Source organism: Anabrus simplex, chromosome 8 (assembly GCF_040414725.1).
Source record: "Anabrus simplex isolate iqAnaSimp1 chromosome 8, ASM4041472v1, whole genome shotgun sequence".
Classification (NCBI taxonomy): domain Eukaryota; kingdom Metazoa; phylum Arthropoda; class Insecta; order Orthoptera; family Tettigoniidae; genus Anabrus; species Anabrus simplex.
Genome location: NC_090272.1, coordinates 104,947,006 through 104,961,412, shown reverse-complemented (window position 1 = coordinate 104,961,412; position 14,407 = coordinate 104,947,006). Strand labels below are relative to the sequence as shown.

At 38.2% G+C, this 14,407-nt stretch overlaps 1 protein-coding gene across 5 annotated transcripts in view; it reads right to left on the bottom strand.

Annotated features, from left to right (window-relative positions):
* Positions 1-14,407, bottom strand: part of LOC136878863 (uncharacterized) — a 273,704-nt gene that overhangs the window by 34,395 nt on the left and 224,902 nt on the right. For 2 of the 5 annotated variants that reach the window (XM_067152412.2, XM_067152413.2), the window contains one exon: positions 1,815-1,940. The exons of 2 other annotated variants lie outside the window; for them this stretch is intronic. In XM_067152412.2, coding sequence (XP_067008513.2) covers positions 1,815-1,940 — 126 coding nt within the window. Of the gene's footprint in view, positions 1-1,523; positions 1,669-1,814; positions 1,941-14,407 lie in introns of those variants that run through there. One more of the 5 variants, XR_010860857.2, reaches the window with a different exon arrangement.

Genomic DNA, 14,407 nt, shown 5'->3' with positions numbered 1-14,407 from the left:
ACACACAGAGACTCCATTTAAGGTAAAACTTTACATGGTAATATCATGTACAGTATCTCTCTTCAGTACAAGATTAAATACAATATTACAGTAACCAATCATTTGATGACTCAGTGCATAATCATTGACATTTAAACAGAACAGATTAGGGCATGTTTGCTTTTGCTTTAGATGCATGAAAAGAAAGAACTTATCAAGATATTAATAAAATAGCTGGTTTTTTTAAAGAATTGAAAGAAAGTGTATCAATATGTAACTCTCTAATATTAAAATAATTATGTTGTTTTCCAATTAATTGAACGTAATAATATTTATTAAGAAAGAACTTTCTAAAAATTATCTCGTTTCAGTCTTTCCTATGTTTTAAAATTTTGTTTTAGATGTTATATAAGCAAATGCAATTCAGTTACGTAATAAGAGGTATTCAAATATATTCATTATTGCAGAGCAGACGAAAATATTCAAAAGTTCAAAAATCTTACCGATCTCCAGAAGTGAAAAACTATTCTTACAACTGTCACTAAAAGTCACAAAAAGCAAAAAAAAAAAAAAAATGAAAACGAGAATTCACACAAAATGCTGGCAGACCATGCGAGGTTTCCAGAAGAGTTGTTTTTTCCACGTCTGTTACATGTTCGTGGTGCGAATGAATATTATGGATATTATGGGTAACACACACTCACTGCACTTCCATTGTGTTAAGTGAAATAGGACCGACATTCTCATGGATAATATCACACTGGAGGTGAATTCATCCAATTAAATTTCATTTGATCTCAGTGAATTACGATCTTTAATAAAATTAGATAACCCTTACAGCAGCCTACAGTACCCTAAGGAGTTCTTAACATGCAGCATATTACAACATTCTTATCAAGAGCAACATTGATGTTTATCTCAGTATTTAGTACAGGCTTTGCATGACTCTCAAGTATGTGCTTAGTAATGAAAAGTCTCTATCAAAATAATTTAGATGGTCAAAGGACAAATCACTAAGCCTATAGTTTAAAATACTAATTTTAACTTATTGGGAAGTAAAAGAAAATCTCTGCATTGAAGGGAAATTTGTGTGACTTTTTAAAACTGTTCGGTCCGAATTTCTGGTTCATGTTCCACATCTTTACGAGTATTTTTTGTAAAAATAAAACTTCGTACAATTCCTTCACTTTCATGGAGTTACCTGGTTTGTTTCAAAGGATCGAAAAGAAAGGTTAAGTACATGCGCTGGATCTTAAAGCCCTGCATTCTTCAGCACACACATGCAAAATACTCATTATTTATCATAACTTGCTAAGACAAATATTTAAGTAGCCCGTTAAGGAAAATGTACCATCTACCTTCAAAAGTATCTATGGCATAGGAAAATAACTAAAGTTCTAGAAATCTGTGTAAACACAGCTTGCTAATCGTTGCGTTTGAAACAAGTGAGTTATTATAACTATTTTCTCAAGTATAGTAGACATATTCACTATGAATAAACATTGTTTTAAATGGCGTTATTAAATAATCTAAAATTTACCGACCCTGCTGACTTGTAGTTCTGCTGCTCTGGTGTAGACACTAGTTACTTCTACGACGCACAGGCACTGACAAACAGCTAATAATGGAACCACTCCAAAATTCGCAACGTTCTTGGAACAAAATTCCCTGCGATACTTTTTATAACAAGATTGGAAGGGGTAACCCATATTGCAGACTCACTGGATAGGGAGTGGGGGTATGTCACATTTCCACGCATGCGCAAATCGCACAACCTGCTTCTGAGATTTTTTATGTTTTCATGTGGTTTCTTTTCTCTTCTGCTCCTCTTTTACCTGGATTAGCAGGCATAGGGAATGTTGAGAAGTAAAGACGCTTATATCTGAACTCGTCGTCCATACCATCGTGGCGTTTTGGCGGCCACGCAAAGCGTTGCAACTTTCTCCTGGGCTTATCGTCGTCTGAACCAAAACATTTCACAACAGAAAAACAATAGTTAAAAAAGGGGAAAACTAACTTGGCCGTATTGAAGAGTCAATTTCTTGGGTGAAACATCTACAATACTATCTAATATTTTTTCCTTTTTTCTTTTTTCATCTCTCGCTCTTTGTTTTCTGTTAAGGCTATGAGAGTATTCATAACACTACAGGGCCTTTTTCCCGAGTGCTATGAAGCAAGATCTATATTTATGTGGCGTGTTTGAAAAATGCGCGATCACGACCTACATCACTTACTGTGAAGATGCATTAAGGATGTCATACTGGTGATCCCTCTTGGTCCTTATAAATTATGAAACGTGTTGTAGCGCACCAGCTGAATCTGGCATTGCATTATTTAATTGTGGCAGGCTTCTAACATCGTTTTACGTACCCTTTAGCTGTAGATTTATCAAGAGGTTAGAGAACCCCTCTTTACGACAAAATTCCAACAGTCCAGTGTCCTTCTCTTAACTATATGTAGAAATCGAAAGGACTTAAATACTTTATTATTATTATCATCGGATTTACGTTCCACTAACAACTTTTACGAATTTAGGAGATGGTGAAGTGCCGGAATTTTGCCCCACGCAATTTCTTTCAAATGTCGGTAAATGTACCGACATGAGGCTGGCGTATTTGAGACCTTCAAATATCATCGGACTGGGCTGGGATCAAACCCACGAACTTGGGCTCAGAAGATTAGCGCTTTGTCGTCTGAGTCACTCAGCCTGGTATTTCTGTCTCTGTGTATGTGTGTATATATTTATTTGAGTTTCACGTAACAACTACACGGAAGTGGTTCTTACTGCTCATATTTTACTGACGATCGATTTTAATTTTAAGAATCGAATTAAGTGACTTCAAATTTAATTTGGAACATTGTAAGTTATATCATCGGCACATTTTTGATAGAATCTACCCTGATAGAGAGAATTGCGCATAACCATCTGGTTTAGAAAGAAGGAACATTTCTGTTCCTAAAAGTACCAGAATTGGCAATCAATGAATTGGTAGTCGTTTGTGCACTGTTTAGAAATGTAGGGAGCATTTGGAAAAATAAATAAAAGAAATTGTCCATTGTGTCGTTCCTGACATTCCCAGGCTTGCCCTGACGCAGGGTTTTGTCCTGTTCAAAAGTTGTTGCATTTCGACCCCGATATGGGCTACAATTAGTTTCTGCGCAACCTTTTACATTACTCAGTATTTTAGATACGCATTCGTTAAATATCCTACCGTCTCTCTCTAAATAGCTGAGTCCTTTGTGCTTTAGTCAGTCACAGCTTAAAGCGAGTTGGAGGACTAAATATAACTAACCAAAAGAACATTGATATTATAGATTTTAATCCCTCAAAATAATTCATGAAATTCTTGATTAAGTTGGTTTATTGCCTGTTTTGAACTTCTTTCATGAATCATGACTCTTTTATCTTTACTTAATATTACTATAGCTTTGACATGTTTCTAGTGAAGTCTGTATTTCCTAAACCATCTGATATAGACCGCTGTAATTTATATGGAGTTGAGCAGTAAATTTTATTCTTTACGTTGGCAATGTTGCCTTAACAAGTATGGGTGTCTAGAATTGGATACTTGATTTATAATTCAGGGTTTGCTTGCATGAGTTTTCTTCTTAAATTACATTGGTCTGAGTTTCTAGCATTTGGCATTTCCAGTGTATGTCCCCCTTATCTCAGGAACTACTGCGTCACTCGATCTTAATATTTTTAAACATACGAAAACTTCACATTTTACGAAGAAAAATACAATTTGTGTTTGCTAGTTTTTTAATAGCTCATGTCACTTATTATCAAGAAAATAAGACTCATTTTGTCAAGCTGGTATGTTGTTGACATTTCAGAAAAAATGGAAAGATTTGAACAGAATCTAAATGAACCTTACGATCAGAATGTACAGTATTTAGCTAATTTTGAAACACCCTGTATAAAATTAGGCAGTATTTACTTTAGATTTATCATTATTGTTTTACTTGGGAATAATTGAAAGTAAAGTGAAGGTTTTTTTTCAGTCTGTCAAACACACAAGTTTAAAATATTATCGTAATATATAACATATATGCCTATATCATATATGATGTAATGATAGTGGGCGATGATGATAATGAAGTTTAATAAAGCCGATGTGTAGTGGAACGAGATTAACCCTACGGAAGCTAGACATAAATATTGTTCATGCAGAAATTGAAACGGACTCAGCTTCAGTTTTTCAAGAATAGATTTTTCATCTGTGAATCCGTGTATAACAATTAGTTCTTAAATAGAGGCAATTTCCTCTAAATTTAGTCCTCTCTGTCACATTTAATAAGTCACTAGAATAAACTTTAAAGTTGGAATAATCTCCCCACTCCGGTGTTTTGGGCAGTTGTATGCATCTTTCTCAAAAGTATGCAGATCCATAGTCGCTCAATATGGTTTGTAAGGAATTACTGCAATACCTGTTTTGATTCCATTCGAATGCTGTAGAAAATCTGTAAAATGTAACTTTTATTCATACGATTATTTTTTCCTTTAGGACCATTAGAGACCACGTCAAGTAACTATAAGGCATTTCTGGAAGCCTTTTTTTGCAGCCCAAAACCTTTGCGTTCTTTCTCTGAACTCTTTTCTTCTCTCTTCTGTCTAGCCACTGTTTTGCTTTTACTCATCTTATGCATAAGATATATTGATAGACCATTCAGAATTTTCAATTTACTTTATAGGTAGTAATTTTGACTGTCGAAAACAGGCTTACTACTATTGTAAACTTCTTATTTCTTATATTTCCTTTTAATGACCCTTATCTCGCTAGCATGTTACACTTATAAGTCGAATTTGATTTTTATATTTTGTAATTTGAAGGTTCTAATAATGTGTTTTAAATCAGTGCAAGAGTACGCCAGAAATAAAAATAAGGCAGTTGAAATACAGTTACTTGTTTTAAGTTTGGTGTAAAGTAATTTTGTTACGATAGGTAGTATTTTTGACCTCAGCATGTTTGCTGAGTGGTATTCAAGGAAGAAAAAATTGGCTTAAGATATTTCAGTTTTTCAGTGAATTTCGTGTGCAATTCTAGCCTGTAAAAGTCTCTCGAGATATTTAGCCTTCAACCCAAGAAACATGCGTCTTAAATCGGCCAAGCACACAGCATATCACTTTTCTTTTACAGTTTTGTTATATACATTAGAACAAATCCATATATCGTTATTTACAACTACACGTAACTGATATCATATAAAATACATTTATCACTATGTTGTGGACTGTAATTCGATCTACTACTGGAAACAGAAATTCATGCACATGTTATATAACAAAAATAATATCACAAGATACCTACATAATTATCAAAATAGAATCTTAATAGTACAACAAAGTTAAGTACACTGACTTCGCTGCACTTTCTATCAATGGTAAACAGATTACCTCGTTAGAGTGATTACTGATGTCTCAGCAGCTAACTGCCTGTTCAAGAACAGTTGATTGCCTGTGCTTTTTATCAACATCGTGGCTAGAAAGGTATTTTTGTACAAAGAGATCGTATGGATTTGAACTGTCTCCAATCACTGACAACACTGTGGTGTACTCGACTACATTATAATGTAGTTGTAGATTTTTAAGGGTGTGTCCATTAGAGATGATATGGGGAACTTGTATGTTGATCTTCATGGCCGTGTGTTTGAAATGGAACGCCGATAATAATAATAATAATAATAATAATAATAATAATAATAATAATAATAATAATAATAATAATAATAATAATGCCTCAGTTATTGTGCACTGGTAGTTTAACCTGACGCTATTTTTGTTGTTTGCGCGTCTATTTCGACGTTCCATTTTACTCCACCAGATAGCAGAGAAAGCGGAGCTCACACTGGGTGACTTTCTTGGGTAAACACCAAATCTTTTACTAGAGATCTTTTACATGCTGACATCATGCGACGTGGAATACTGAATGAATCTTTCTCCGCGTTTCAAAAATCCGAATACATGTGCTGGGTTTGAAGCCTCGATCTTGGGTTCCGGATGTCATCCACATATATAAAGTAACAGTCTTGTCTGTCTGTACGGGCATCACGAGAAAAATGCTATGTAAAGTCGAGGAATGAGGCATTACAATCTAGGCTATAAATAATTTTATTCAGGCTAACGTTCATTTCTCAAATATTTATGTTATTAGTGGTCTTATCGATAAATTAAATTTTCGATCATTTATGTCTTATACATTTTTAATGTACCGGCTATGATAACAGAAATATTCGTGAATTTCGATTTTTGTTGCCAAGTCCATATCAATGTCAAGCAACGATAAAATAGGTGAACAGAATGTAATGAAAATCGATATGTAAAGTCGGGGAATAAAGAGAGCACAACATCAGAGGCTGTAAGTAACTTTATTCATGCTGGACGAAATGGTAGTTCAAGGGGAAGGCGTCTAAAATGTAATTTTTAAATACCTATGTTATTATGCAATTTAATAAAATCTGATTCACAACGTGTACACGACTTCATCTAGAATTATGGATACAATGTAGAATTCCGTATTGAAGCACGGATCCAACAGCTGATCACTCTTCAGAGTGAGTAACGCTAGTAATAGGTACGAGACATCCTGTGCTGAGAATGTTATCCACACAACAACATGCGCTCTGGCGAGGTATTTTGTTTATCACTGAAATACGCACAGTGAAATTGGCTCAGTTAGCTGTGCTATGTTAGTGTAACATCACTTCAGAAGGGAGATTGCAATCACACATTTACTAAATAATTTAGTTGGAACTTAACATAAGAAACTACTACATTCAGCAAGACAGAGTGTTCTGTAAAGGGAGGAATTGTGATACAAGATTTTGTTTAGTTATCGATGAACGTCATCTAAATTAAGCAAGTATTTGTAAAGGAAATTGAAAATAGACTCGTAAAAGTGCCAGCAGGCTTTAAAGTGTCACTGTGTAATATTTCCAAAGAGCGATCCACGTAATATCTTAGTCACCAGCTAAAAGAATACAACATCGAACATTCGCAAGGATTACGGTGATGACGGGTCTAAATGAATGGCTTTAGATAACCCAGAATTCTCCTGGCGTAAGAAGAGAGACATAATTGACGATTCCTGGAGTTAGAATTTCACTGTAAGGAGGACAAGAACAGAGAGGTTCTACACACGGTGTTCCAAAAAAAAGTGGGAAATAGGCTAAGTGGGACGTGGAGTTAAAATTAATAGTACACCCCAAAACAATACAAAACGTCCATACTAACATACGTCCTATGTTCGATACAGAAATTTGACATGTCAAGTTTTGACCCCATTGATATTCTACGCCACTGTATACGAATCAAATAATGTACAGCCTAATGTACACCCCGGCATCCCTGAACTTAAATATCGAGTATTGAAAATATGTGTTTAACGCTATTTCCGTGATGTTGTAAACAACCAACCAACAAACAAACAAACAAACAAAAATTGAGCTGAACCTCCTTTCGACTTTTGTATAGGCCTAACTAATACGAATTGAAAACGAAGTATGATGCGAAAGTATGAATGGTACAGACAAAATTATAATTTGTAAACAGGGTGTGGATTTTCATTTTCATCTATTTAGTCATCTTACGATGCTCTGGCTCCTTGGCCAAACGACGTTCGGTTCATAGGGCAAAGGGTTCGATTCCCGACTGGGCCGGGGATTTTTACTACGTATGATTATCTGGCTCTAATACGGGGCCTGATTCACATCAAGTGCTGACCTCAGTTAACTGGGAAAAAGGGACAGGAAGAAGAAAAAGAAGCAGCTTATTTACGGTGGAAAACAAACCCCTCTCTCGCTTCTATGTCTATTTCGAATAATAACAACAAACCCAACATTGATAACAGGTTGGGTAAGCCAATGCACGGGATGGGCCAAAAGCCAGGTGAGTTAAGTCACTCAGCCATTCTAGTTAAAATGGAGGCATTCATATTTCTACCAGAGAACGGTACGAAGAGTCACATGAAAATACATTAATGGTTATTTTATTCGTTAAACTTACCGCTGAACACACCTCTGAATTCAGACTTCTATCTTTACTTATGATCAAGAAGCGAACACCCATGCTGTAACTGATTGTAATAAGCTATAGTCTACACTGTGGCACTTTAGGGAGAGTCGCATGAGCATTAGGTGTTCTTAAGGGCCGTACTCTAAATTGTTATGCAAACGTTGTCGGGGCTCGGAGGTGCTTGCTTCTCTCTAAAAGAGATTGGTTTTCAAACTAATAACACTACCATACCTGCCAACCCTTCCGATTTACCCGGAAACTTTCCGGTTTTTAACTCGTCTTCCGATTTTCCGATTAATTTTTACTTCTTCCGATTTTTGACTAATATAACCTCTAGTACGGCCAATACTCTTCCCCTAGAATAAAGGATAAATTCTTATGTGCTTGTGTAATTTCCGAAACCTAATTTTCAAGCGTATTTGATGCTTTATTTCGCCTTCGTGTATCGTTTTTCCCGCTCACCACAGCTGCGTGTGCGCTTCAATCGTCCCGCAAGCAAGAGGCTAGTGCGCGCTAACGACTCAGTTAATCGGGACGAAACAATGAGTTTGTTATTGTGTTGTTCGCGCGCTGTTAACATCGTTTCTGTGCGTAGTTTCGTCGGAGTTGTTCCCTGCATTTCTATGACAGTTTCTGGTATTTTCTTTTCTCGTTATGGCCAAAAAATATGACAAACGTTATCTCCAAGTGTTAAGAGATGCCTATAAATTTCTGTACATTTTACCGGATATTAAAGGAAACTACCGTATTTTCTCGTGTACCGTAATCGACGCCCTTGCATAATTTACACATCCCAATATTTTTGGGTCCAAAGTGGAATTTGACGAACCCACAACTTCGAAGATCCATCACTCAGCACCGGATGCGTTTCGAAATAAAGATGCCGCCAACTACTCAGGTAGCAGGCTTCCTATTGCGAAAGCGGGCATTCCACATACAGGGCAACGTGCTGTATTAGCCGGCAGGAAATCCCACTGCACTAGTTTTACGAGTGTTTCGCGTACGGGACATTATGTGATCTCAAAATTGTTTGTCAGTCCACAGTACGCTAAGAAACTGGTACAGTACTGCATCATACGAACTTGCGGTGATCAGTTACGCCGAAATATACGGGAATAGAGCAGCGGGCAGCAAGTTTTCAGTGTCCAAATGAAACATGCGCTACCGCGGTAACAGAAGTGCACTTCAAGCGGCCAACAAGTCTCACAAAGCATTTCGCGGACCAAAAAGCGGCATGTTTCCGCAAGTAGAGGATTATCTGCTTAACTATATGATTTTGTTACGCAATGTTGGATAAGCCGTTTCTCACAAAATGCCGCATTTTAAAGAATGAGAAATAGCCGCGGCACGTGGAATCATTGTCTCATATTTAAAGGTTAGCCGAGGCTGAATTAATTTTATGAAGAGAAATGGACTTTCTCTTCGACGAAGAACAACATTATGCCAAAAAGTGACGAATGATGTCAACCATTTTCAGCGCTTTGTGATTGAAAAGCGTAAAGTGAAGGAATATCCTATCTTCCTTATAGGAATCGCAGGTCAGACGCCAATCAGTTTCCATATACCACGAAGTCGAACAGTCGATAAGAAAGGAACATACAGTGTTATCGCACGCGCTACCGGAAGCAAAAAAAAAAAAAAAAAAAAACGACGATGTACTGCAATGCTTGCTGTAAAAGCTGATGGCAGAAAGCATGCACCTTACTTTGTTCTAAAACGAAAAACAATGCCTAAAGCAAAATTTCCGCGAGTGATCCACGTTCGTATTCAAGAAAAAGGGTGGATGGACACGTCACTCGTACAAGATTGAATACGAACGGTTTGGAGTAATGTAGCAGGGTCCCTCCTTCGATGCCCGGCCCTTCTCGTGTTGGACAGGTTTTTTTTTCCGGTATGTCATTCAGGTCGTATTGTCAGCTCGTATTGGGAAGAATATTTTCCAGTGTCGGTACCGTACTTCAAGTCCACGTGTCTAACTTATCGGATGTACCCTATTTGACTTTTCAGAAAAAATCTCACGCCGGAATTTTACGCCAAATGACGATAACTGCAAATGGGTTGAACCAATTGTGTTTGGATTATATTTGATGTATCTTTTAAATGTAAATGAATTGTAAATAATTTCTAAATATCCGAATTCCTTGAATCGCATCCGAAGTTTTCGCCTGTATTTTTCGTCAAAAAAGTGCGTTAATTATGCGAGAAAATACGGTATTATGTATTTTGTTGCGTGTGACGGTGTGACAAATATTATTCGTATGTAAATGTCATAAATGAGAGTGATTAGGTACATTTTCTTGTAACTATTTTTATGTTTTCTTAGTTTAAGATTTTAAATTTAATGGTTAATTTGCATTGTAACTGTAGATAAGTATGCCTTTTATCCTGACCTTTTTTCACGTAGGCCGAGGTGGAATATATGTGATGAAATCCAAGAATTAAAATATCTTCCTATTTTTGGTTTCTAAAAGTTGGCAGGTATGCACTACATTTTCAACTTCAACTCATGGCTTCTTTAGCCCCTTCTCAATGTTCCTAAAAGAAAGGAATAGAACGTTTAAGGGTGCCTACTTTAACAAATTAAACTATTTTGGCTTCTTAAACTAAGTAGATAGCATGTCACATCAATACATAATTAAGGAAAGAAGTGCCTCTATTTGTCTATATCAAAATGTGACCGCTGTTATATACAGAACGATCATACAGTAATGAGGAACGAATTTATCTGTCAGTAAGTGGGACATGCATCAAGTGAAGAATGACTCATATACATGTACACAGCTGAGGATGGCGTCACATTGATCACGTGGCCTCTAGTATCTGCAGGCCATGTCCTGGGCAGCACTCGTCTTGGCAGACCAAGGCCCTAAAGGGCTGCTGCGTTCTTCGCTCCACTTAGTGGCCAAGGCCTTCATGAACGGCAAGTTAACATTATTGCTTCTGTGCACCGCAGATTAAAGTAGCCTACATTATTTTGAAAGATAAGTTACTTGTATTACTTGTAGGAGAGTGTGATGTATATTAACAACCCACCCTTAGAAATATATTTACCTTTATAACAAAATATCATAAATCGTACGACATTTCCCATATCATTCGCGTCAACAGCTACTGCTGTATGTGTATGTTGGGTATTCAGCCCGAAGGCTGGTTTGATCCTCCACAGTTCCACTGAAAGCTATCAACAGAGAGCCTAGGCTTCACTGAAGAGGCGTACAAGGGAAACGAGGAGTGAGGTAGTTTCCCGTTGTTTTCCTCGCCGAGCCAGTAGTTCCTACTGCATATCAGCCTGCCAAGCCCACTGAAATGCATGCACCCTATGAGCGATATTTTCACACCATTCTTAACAGGATCTGGCTGCATAAGGAATGTTATTACTAGCATCGCTCATACCTCGGTCACTTTCATATTGTCAAAGCCAAGGATGAGACTGAGACAGGTCAATGAAAGTAACAAATTGCCAGAAGACATAGTGCAGTGTAAACACTACATCTCGCCAGCAGGGGCCTCAGCTACTGCTATTGACTGAAATGACTAAAATATGGCTTCACTCCCAGAATTCAATACAAGTAGTTGTAATACCAATTCCTGCACAATAAACACGCCATGGCACTTGTTCAAATGATGCCTTCCCAGTTACCGGGTAAGCTATTTAAACTAGGCACCCCAGATGATTAAGACCAATCGGGTGTGTAAACACCACATCTCGCCAGCAAAGGCATAACCATCCTCTATATAACACTAATCAGAGAGAGAAAATGGAAGGGATCCGAACCTTCGAGAAAAAGGAATATCGGCCAAAGAACGACGAGGGCCACGAAAAGCGTAACAATGAAAGCCTCTCTAGGTCTCGAATGCTCTAATACCCTTCGAGTCGGAAAAGAACGAGAGTTGCCTAAGAGAGGTCGGATAGGATAGATGTAAGTGAAAGCAATTTTTAGACTTCACGTGTGACAACAGTGGTCAGATGAAAGATCATTGTACGTTGCAAAACTAGTGTAACCTCGCTATGACATCTTCGGGTCCAGCATCAAAGCCGCCATTTTGAGGTGTATTGTCATGTAGCACGGCTAACAATTAGGGTAGCTCTGGACTCCTGCGTGGTAGCGCGTCGTGTGAGATGCAGTTTGATTAGTTTCAGTGAGTTATACAAGTATACGGGGAAAATAAAATCCAGTAGTGAACATTAAGGAAAAATAGTTCTGCGAAAATGTGGGGAAAATGGCAAAATGTTCCGACACATTCGAGAGGCTTGTCAGAAGTCCAAAGGCTATCGGGAGCATCTCGAAGTGAAGGCGGGGACCAGCTTCGATATCTTACAATAATGTATATTACTTCTCATATCACAGGTCCATTGTACCACGACTATACATTTGCTAACAATTATGAAATATAATGTCAACAATAAAATTTCAAACGCATACAAACTATACTCCGCACGGCCTTACTTCTAAATTGAAGTTTCGCAAAACAGATGAGCATCGCCTTCCCTCTGTTGCCAGCGCGCTACGCCTGCGAGAACAGCTGATGCAATATGACCGCGGTAAACAGCCCTTTTAAATTGTAATACAGTACTCAGAAAAACGAATGAATATGGATTGAAAACAAATTCACAAGAACTACACTTTCTAACAATATCTGGCACTATAAGAGAATATATTATTAACAATAAAAGAGAATGAGGAAATAACACATCATTAACGCCTAATGGCTGGCACAGAAAGGAGGTTATGGCCTACAAAGGGAACATTCTACAGATATCAGAGTCACTGGAACCCTCCAACAATATGAAAAAGACACTAAATATTGAAGGAAAATGCAAAAGATCGCGAACCGTACCGAATACCAAACCCGCTGAGCGAGATAGGTTAACCACGAGGTGAATGTAAATATTAGAGTTGGCAACTAAGTTTCGAGATCGTGCTCTGCCGATATAAATCGATATGAATGGCAGCTTGGGATTGGTTGGATGTCTATGCTTCAGCGCATAACCACCAGACAGAGCCAAAATCTGCTAAAACGTCAATTTAGAAGTAGAGCCGTACGGAGTATAGATACTTTATTTTGACAATATCTATCATGCAGTCGCATTCTAGGTCAAAACATGCGCCCTCAACCCGACACAGCAACGTTCAGTTCCTTTTAACAACGGCAAGTCCTGTTTCAGGGTTCGGTCCTGGACTATTCGTTCCTGTTCGAAAGTTGTTGTTTTTTTTTTTTTTTTTTTTTTTGTTTCGAACCCTCTATGGGATCCTGCGCAACCTTTTGAATGGTCCTGTGTACAGATGACGAAGATACAGAAGTATTAAAACCCTAATATTTTGAAATATGCATATACCGTACGCGTTAGTAAAATAGCCTTATACCGGGCGAGTTGGCCGTGCGGTTATGGGCGCGCAGCTGTGAGCTTGCATCCGGGAGATGGTGGGTTCAAACCCCACTGTCGGCAGCCCTGAAGATGGTTTTCCGTGGTTTCCCATCTTCACACAAGGTAAATGCTGGCCACGGCCGCTTCCTTTCCACTCCTAGCCCTTTCCTATCCCATTCCCGCCATAAGACCTCTCTGTGTCCCTGCGACGTAAAGCAAATTCTAAAAAAAAAAAACATAGTTTTGTAGACCGTGAAATTTCGTTCGTGTTATCAAAACCGCATTTCCCGTAACATATATATATCTACAATGCGTACTACGGGCGTCAAATCAAAACACCTGCACCTGGCGACCCGAACATGTCCTCGGACACTCCCGGCACTAAAAACCATACGCCATTTCATTTCATTTACAGTGCGTACGTAAGGTCATGCTACGTTATTATCAGAAAACTGTTCCGAGCCGCCCAGCTATTTTTCAGCAATTAATTATAACACTGACGATTTTTGATGGCAAAATGATTACCACCATGAAATTTAGGATATGTTAATTGATCGTATGGTTCATGGTGTGGGTTACTGTAGTCACGTCCTAGTTCGTGAACTATGGGCAACGCCTGAATGGCCTAGTAAGTGGTCCTGAGAGTCGGGATACCAGATGCTATGGAATGGGAGTGGGCATCTCGAACATACTCTGAGTCATGGCCCTCCTTGTGCTCAGGCGGCTAGGACTATACAATTCACCGGTGGTCCATAACCCGTTAGAGGAGAGATCCTCACTTGGACTATGTGCAAGTAGGGTAGCATCCTGCTTCATGAATTTACCGAGCTCAGAACATTTTTAAGCAAGCCTCGGACCTATGGGAGTAACGGAGTACCACTCCCATTTGACAGGCGAGGGACTCCTTGGAAACAACTTGGCGAACGAAATGGAATTCGATGGGGAGCTATCAATATTAATAGGGCTTACGGAAGAAACAAAGTAGAACTGGCTGAGTCAGTCAAGAGCATGCATCTGGACATGCTAGGAGTAAGTGATATTCGTGT